At 42.9% G+C, this 7,957-nt stretch overlaps 1 protein-coding gene across 2 annotated transcripts; it reads right to left on the bottom strand.

The window, feature by feature from the left end:
• On the bottom strand, window positions 1–7,618 carry LOC142360532 (T-complex protein 1 subunit delta). Of its 2 annotated transcripts, XM_075413535.1 has the most exons (14): window positions 7,384–7,618; window positions 6,897–6,949; window positions 6,551–6,640; window positions 5,708–5,816; window positions 4,308–4,450; window positions 3,490–3,611; window positions 3,269–3,401; window positions 2,750–2,889; window positions 2,355–2,451; window positions 1,926–2,036; window positions 1,536–1,666; window positions 1,195–1,429; window positions 502–615; window positions 1–193 (listed from the first exon to the last, which is right to left on the bottom strand). In XM_075413535.1, exons 1-14 carry the CDS (start codon window positions 7,499–7,501, stop codon window positions 179–181), a joined length of 1,611 nt encoding a protein of 536 aa, XP_075269650.1. In that variant the 5' UTR covers window positions 7,502–7,618; the 3' UTR covers window positions 1–178. The 2 variants fall into 2 exon arrangements, with proteins under 2 accessions (XP_075269650.1, XP_075269651.1); XM_075413536.1 differs by lacking the exon at window positions 6,551–6,640.
• Between the last annotated feature and the right edge of the window lie 339 nt (window positions 7,619–7,957).

The raw sequence follows: 7,957 nt of genomic DNA, 5'->3' as shown, positions 1-7,957 counted from the left end.
TTGACTACTGAACGTTTATTGATAAACAGCATTTCCTTTTTGAAACCAGAAATTTTATTAAGTTAATGTGGTAGAAGTACATAAGCCTTTGTGGACTTTAAGACAATTCACACAGGCGCTTTTGGTGAGGAAACTATATTCCAGACTAGGGGCACAGTCCCCACTTTCTTTGTTCAGCTTAACGAGTGTTCACCTGCAAGGAAGTGTTCACACAATCAGGCACAAGAAGGCCACACGATATATAACAATTACTTCTCTTCTGCTTAAAGATCCCATTTTATTGGTCACTTTCTTAACACCTCCCTTTAAGGTGTACAGTATGCATAACGCATTTTATTGTGTTCCAATTGCAGTTATGAGACAGCCAAATGGTCTAATAGCGCGTAAACTGAGATGACTACACAATACTTCTGTTTTGAAGGACAGCAAGTTAGATGACAGTAACTATCCTGATGCTTGTGACAAAAAGATGAAACAAAACATGACGTGATCGCTACTCACCACATCATCAATCTTAAGAATACTGCGCACAGTTTCCGTAGCAAGAGTCAATGCACTCAAAGACACTAGCAGCGGCTGGACTACCAGCTCCTCCAAGATGTTGGAAATGCCACCCTAGGAGAACAAGTAGCTGTTACTTTGTGCCAGTCAGACTCCAGTCAGATTTAGCAAGTGGTTTTTTTTAGTAAAATCTTGAGGACAGTCAACTCCAAACTAGACTATCAAAGGCCTTGTACTCTTCCATCCTCAACAGGAATATTATGGTATGCACCTTCTGCCCCCAAGCACTTCACATATCCAGTCAAAATTAGCCAAGAGGAAAGACAAACACAATTACACCAGCTTAAACACGGTGACAATTAGAAGAAGCTAACCCACTGTGCTGCTCTAACATATGAGTGCCTTCCACTGCAGTGGATCTACCTTTGTAGCTGAAATAATGTTTTTGAAGAAACACATGAAGTTCCTTGTCCTGCGGGTATGGCTTTTAAGTATCTGCTATTATCGATACTCAGGATAAGCTGTTAAAGCCTAAACAAGCTAGAATCTACCTCAACACTAATTTTAGGGGGAATACCATCATGAGACACAAACTCGCCCTCTCCTGTGTTTAGCCCTAATGCTAAGCATTTTCCTTTTAATGCCCAAGTATTTTTTTTAAAGCTGTGCTATGCATATACAGTTCCTTGTTACCTTTCTGACATTAATGCCAGCTGTTCTCTCTCCTTGAGCATGTCTGTTTCTCAGCTCTGTTACTGTTGAAATAGGATTGAGACCCGCGTTTTCAGCCAGCGTGGACGGTATGACTTCCAGTGCGTCTCCATATGCACGGACGCAGTACGAGTCCATACCCCTCAGAGTGCGAGCGTACTCATTCAAGCGCAGTGCCAACTCTATCTCTGGTGCTCCACCTCCTGCAATTAAAGCTCTGAGGACAGAAATTAAAATAAAAACCCATTTTACCTAAGTCCATAAATTACTAGCTGTCTGCATTATTCATCTAACAAATTATTCTAATCAAATGGAGACATTACCTTTTCTTAACTAAGCATCTTATGACACACAGGGCATCATGAATTGAACGCTCAGCTTCTTCTAGAACAAGCTTGTTGGATCCACGTACCATGATGGTTACAGTTTTTCCAGGGTTTGTGCAGCCTGTGATCTAAAACATAAGGCCAAATAACAGGACTGAAAAAAAAGTTGTGCAAATACCAACCGAAGTCTATTTTTGTGCAAGTTTCTATAGTAGCACTCAGGTCTGGCTAAGTAAAGCCACTACACTTCCCAAGTCGGTGGCTACTCAGGGATTAGAAGTAGGTATTTAATATAACAACTCCAGTGGTAAAAAAAACATTAAAGTTAGCAGTTATTATGAAAGTAACTGGCAAATGTTAAGTAGGTATTAACAGTCTGTCACTCACCTTCACTAGTTTCCCAGAACCGTTCAGGTTGACCTCCTCTGCCAGCTCAGCAGACCCCAGCATGTCAGGAGTAAACTGGTCAATGTGGGCAACAGGCTTAGTTCCAATTGTCTAAAAAAGTCATGGGAAATCCCAATAATCCAGAACATGAACTGGAGAGTCAGCAAGCATACTGCATAACATACTTCTGCATATTACAGTAAATTGCAGTTAGAACTATGGCTTTTACATCCGCCCCTGATCTTTCTAGAAGTGTGACTGCTCAACAGAGCAGAAATGGCTTTTAGGGAAATATCTGCTCTTACACTATAGTCAGAAGACGAAACTTGTGAAAGTGTCATAATAAACTGGCACTGGCTGGGCACTTATTTTTGGGGTAGACTTAAACACCGCTGCTACTTTAACAGCCATTTATATAACTCACTTTACCTTACATATAAACTCAATGTCATCTCTTTCAATGTCTTTAACCACCATGATCTTCATTTTGTTGAGAAAATGGAGGGCTAGGTCATTAAGAGCATCCCTAAAAACAAGAGGAAGTAGTCAGCCCACAGTGCTATTGTAGTAACCAGGTCATACCAGCCAGTGGCATGCTTCTTGCTAGCAGCGCTGAAATTGTTCAGACTACGAAGTAGGGATGTCTTTAAGCTCAAAATACAGACAACACTACTGTCTTTTAAAGGTACAGTCGCCGTTATGGCCAGTCTGACGCTCTGCCAAGTATGACTTCTAGTATTTGGCTTCAATTTTCCAGGTATTCCAAACAATTCCAACTGTTCCCCCCAAATACACAATAAGCTAGTATATCGGTATTAACATACCGCAGAATAGACTTCTGAATCAGCAGCACATTGCATCCAGCCTTCTTAATTTGCTTAACTAAATTTAGAATATAGGCTCTCTCTTCACGCAGTACTCTGTCCATTTGAGCATAATCAGAAACAACTATTTGGTTGTCCATCTATAAAAAAAAAAATCAGAAGAAAAAGAGAAAAGCAAGTATTATGAACAACTGCTGACTTTAAAAGCAAGTGACAAGTTGTTCCACATTCTTTAACTTAGGAGCCTGTAATTCAAAGCAAGTAAGCATGACAGTAAAACATGTCTTATGAGAGATTGTTTCAACGATGAGGAATACTGGACTTCTGAACTATTTTCTTTCTTATCCCTACTACAAGTTCTTTAGGATTTACAAGTATCTCTGCATTACCCAGCAGACCTCCGGCATAGCTCTGGAATAGAGCTGTCATCACATCATCTTAAAAAAATGTGTTATCATTACATTTGCATCTCCCACGTGCTACAGCAAAAGGTTTCGCTCTACTCATAGTTCAACTCACATCTGTCTTTGGAGAAGACAAGCAGAACTGAATGAGGCCAATTTTGGCTTTTTCCACTCTGGTTACACTGGTATTTGCCGCCTTCTGAGTCAGGACTAGTCCTTCAACCAGTTCGCAATCGTCAATTGTGCCTCTGGAAACAAAACCAATCCATGACTCCAGCGCTTTGGGAAGCTGATTTCACAGACACAAAACTCATCCAGGTACAAATTGTTTCTTACCCCAACTTCTTAACAATTTTAATATCTCTGAGGTCCACACTACTAGATGTCGTTGGGTCAATCACCTTCATCACCGCATCCACACTCATTGGAGAAAGTAAACTAGAATACTGACACACAACCTTAGGGATTTAATAGCAAAGAAAAGGTGAGAGATTTAACACTGCTACACAGTAATTTAACAATAATATTGTCATTGTATTTTAGTGTTTGACTTCTGAATTTTGAAACAAAGTTCTTTTCCCTCCCTGTCCATCCGCCAGATGTCTTAATATGTTATCTTCTTAATTGCTACTCCATTTAAGGGAAAGAGCAGCTAAGTAGGTGGGAAAACATATGCGCTTAGGGACTTACGGAAGAATCTTGAATTTCTCTTTCTTACAATCTTAAAAGAAGACTTGGGAGAGCTTCCCGGATTATTCTGCTGGAAGGGAAACTAGCGCACTTCTCCAGATTTAGACGCCGTTTCAGGAGTTTTTGCCACGTGACTAAGAACTGCCTACACAAACTGCCGGCAAAAGCTCTCAGTATCCCACCTGATTTTCCCATTGCTGTTTTCAGCTGAAGCTTGTTTTTTCACTTACAGTCAACATCTAAGGTCACAAAGTATTTCAGACTGAAATTCAGTTGCACTGCTTCGATTTCATCTGAATCAGCCATGGCCTTCTGAAGTCAGTCTAAGAGAAGGTAACTAATGTATGAAAACCAACTAGGTTTGTGATGTGCAGGGTATTCTTTGTAAGTGAACGGTAGCAAGAACTGGGAAAAGTCAAAGGCTCAACTAGTCTGGAAGTACAAAGTTCAAGTATTCGTTGCACCTTTGAATTCAGCGAAGTAGTTGCACTATTCAGCAAGGTTTCTCTGTCACTCAGCTCAACCGGCTTCGCCATGTTTGTCAGTACTTCAATGCTTTTATCCAAAGCTTTCTGGAATGACTCTGAAATGATGGTGGGGTGAATTCCTGTAGACAGTACAAAAAGGTTGTCACACAGTCGTGCTTTCAAACCAATGCTTTCGTGTTGTTCTTTCCTCACCCTTTCTTTCCATTTTAAGGTTAGAGAGACTCTCATGTCAGAATAAACTGAAGACATTTCAGCAAAATGCATTCCGCCTGAGTATACGACCTCCCTTATCACTTTCCAGTGTTAATGCTGAAGAAAAAAGCTGTAATGTTCCCACCAAATTGTCCTCACACACATACAGCTCATTTCCCTGCGATGTCTGACATCCCAAACACACTTTCTCAAAGTTTTGTTTACCTTTGGCATTCTTAAATCTGTCACTGTTCGGATAATACCCGAGAGAAGCCTGAAAGTGATTTTATTTCAGATTTTCAAGACTGTTTTCCCACAGTTGTGTATGAAGTACCCAATTTCTCTTAAGTGTGTGATATACGCTTTATCTTTTCAAAGCAGGCAATGTACGGGCAAACGTTAGACAGGCATCTTCTAACTACCTCTTATAGTAGAGGATGGCAGGCTGCTGGTCCAGTAGTACCACCAGTACTCGGACAGGAATTAAATGCAAGTGAACCCTTGGCAGGGGCCAGAAAGAGGACAACAATCAAAACGGTGTGTATTGAGATGAGGCAAGTGTAACAAAAATCGCTACAAAGTCCAGATCTGAGACAGAAATGCACTCCGCAGGTGCAATCATCATTGCTCTACTTCCAGCGCACGCAGAAGCTAACCTCCTGAACTGCACGGAAGCAGACTAAAAGAGAACATTCTGAGCTAATGGAACAGAACCTACACTAACTATTGTGTTCCACAATTCATGTCTTTTCCTGACCAGAATTTCTCAAGATTGCTATATTCTAAGTGATGGGAGGTGATAAATCTGCTGAGTATAAAATACCTGTAGAATCACTGGTTCCAAATTTCATTTATACCTTCCTACGCTATCTGTCTGTCCACACAAGAAGTACAAGTATAACCGAGGTGAGTTTTTGCAAGTGAACATTTGTCACACCATCTAGGCACTATCTCCTCTATCAACAGTAATGGATTATATTAAAAATAAAAACCTAAAATGGATTTTTAATCAAAACTGCAACAAGTGAAACCTGAATGTGAAAACTCAAGTCACATTTCAACTGGAAACAGCTACTTTAAGCTTCCTCATACAGATGCAAGTGGATAGAGGACTTAACTATCCACTTAACTAACTTAACTAATGCCTCCAGGCACGTTTTTATATTAAATTTATATATATTTACCTTTTTGAAGAAGTCTGGAACAGGCATCCAAAAGAGCTCCCGCAATGACAACAACGGATGTAGTGCCATCACCAGCTTCAATATCTTGTGCTTTTGACAGCTCTACCAACTAAATGACAAATCAGGCAAAAGTTTATACATAATGCTACTTAGTTGCAAACACTGACAATTACAGAAAAAGGAGATAGCAAACACTGCAGCACTACTGAAATCAACCTTGGTATCAAGACTAATCACGCCTTTTCTAATGTGAACCTTTCACACCTTGCTTTCCATACTTGTACACCTATTTGGCAAAGTACAACTACTGTGAAACAGATCCCTTACAGAACCAAAGCAGCTTTTCTGCCAAGCTTAAAGCTGATTACACCTACCTAACAGGTCTACCTTTTCCTTTCCTGGAGGAGGGTCATGAGAAGCTCATTTCCATCTCCAACTGCAACCAAATCTAGGAGGTCTGCATTTAACTTCTCAAAACACTAGTGCATCCTCAGACCACCTGACCCTGATGCAATTCATTCCCTTCTTTCATTCTCTTCTGTCCTAGCAGTTTAGGACATTGTTGACCTTTCTTCAGACGAGAGAAGGTGGTTTGGGCTAGATTCTTGCATGTCTTAAAACATGTCCAGAGGAATTGGGTATAAGGAATACCAGATAAGAAATAAAGACCTGGAGCTCTTCAACACATCTTACAATCCAAATAAATGTTCCTGGAGCATGCTGCGCAAAACTTCTTGCTCTATCACCAGTGGGTAATCCTCCTCAAATCCACACAAAATGTTACTTCGCTTTTTTTTTTGTCCTAGAAATCAAGCTCTAAACAATGGAAAAAAAAACGCCTACCATTTTGGCTGCAGGATGCAAAACCTGCATTTGTTTCAGAATAGTAGCACCATCGTTAGTGATTGTCACATCTCCTTTAGCATCCTGAATCTGAGAAGGAACAGGAGAAACACAGTTCTGATCAGTAACTACAATTCTTTAATTTAATTTGATGCTCCATGTACACTGTTTTTCCTGATGACATTGCTTCTCAAATCGAGATGTGTCTTTAGTTCACTCTTTCCCTTAAATAAATGAAATCTGGAAAAGAAGCTCAAGGCAAAAGATGGCATCCCATACAAAACATGTTGACTTTATAGTATCTCCAGTAAGCTTCACGTTTTAAAGATTTAAGTATAAGGTTTACCATTTTATCCATTCCCTTTGGTCCAAGGCTTGTTCTAATTGCATCGGCAACAGCTAGGGAGAGAAAAAAATGCTTGCAAGTCGATCTACAGAACTACAAGCACTCACTTCATCGCTCTAAGCATTTATTCCGAAAAGAAAGCACCTCCCAGTATTTAGCAGTTCCCAGTTATTTCGCCCGCGCTAAATCACCCTCAGCAGTGGAACGATATAAAGTGTTGCAGTATCAGGAACGACTTCCACAGCTCTTCTTTTCAAAAAATTAACGCTCGATCACTGAATTAGAGCCATTTTAAAATTAGGTCAAACGCCAAACACGGCACCCCCAGCACGCACTGGCCCCGTCCCCGGAGTTTCCTGTCTTTAAACATCACACGAGCACCCCCCGCTAACACAAAACCCAGCTCGCATCGCTGCTTCCCGAGCGGCCCGCGGGAGAGGGCCGATGGCCGTCTCCCCTCAGCACAAAGGGCCAGGCCGGGCCTCACCTTTGCCGGCGGAGATGTTACTGAAACGGATCTGGGAGGGCTTGTCCCGGTCCTGGTAAGTGCCTTTGGCCCGGTTCCCGGCCCCGCCGTGGGCTTTGGCCCCTGCGTTCTCCGGCATCGCCACCGACGGGCACGAACGGGCCCCGCAGTAACAACCGCCCCGCCGGGAACCTTCCAGAAAGCACCGCCACCACCCGCGGACACCACCGGGTCTTTCCGCCCGGCGCCAGGCGTGGCCTCATGCAGGGACTGCCCGCTGCGCGCCTGCGCCCTGGTAACCGAGAAGGGAACCGCCTGTCTGACGGCGAACGGCACGGACACCTAAAGGCTCTCGCCGCCGCTAGTAGACTAAGCCGCGCGGGGTCCTCGCGCAGGTTTCTTGCCCAGCGGGGCTCCCGGGGCTCCGTGGCGCTGATGCCGCTGAGGGGCGGCGGGGGTGAAACGTTAAGGCGGGAAGCAGCATGTGGGCGGCTCGTTGTGCGCTGTGGGTGACAAGTCCAGGCTGAGGCCTCCCCGCCACCTTCCCTGAGGGGGAGCCGGGGCACAGAGGCGCTGGCCCGCGGAGGAAGGGAGG

The sequence above is a fragment of the Opisthocomus hoazin genome, chromosome 2 (genome assembly GCF_030867145.1).
Source record: "Opisthocomus hoazin isolate bOpiHoa1 chromosome 2, bOpiHoa1.hap1, whole genome shotgun sequence".
Lineage (NCBI taxonomy): Eukaryota > Metazoa > Chordata > Aves > Opisthocomiformes > Opisthocomidae > Opisthocomus > Opisthocomus hoazin.
This window is presented reverse-complemented; position numbering and strand designations above follow the sequence as displayed.

Bases quoted from the DNA above. Each gene is read 5' to 3' on its own strand.
- LOC142360532 (XM_075413535.1), bottom strand. From the start codon at position 7,501: ATGCCGGAGAACGCAGGGGCCAAAGCCCACGGCGGGGCCGGGAACCGG. The intron at 4,451-5,707 runs GTAAATATATAT...TACTGTCTACAG, and splicing joins TTCCAGACTTCTTCAAAAAG to GAATTCACCCCACCATCATT. The intron at 616-1,194 runs GTAACAAGGAAC...TTGTTCTCCTAG, and splicing joins CTGGCATTAATGTCAGAAAG to GGTGGCATTTCCAACATCTT.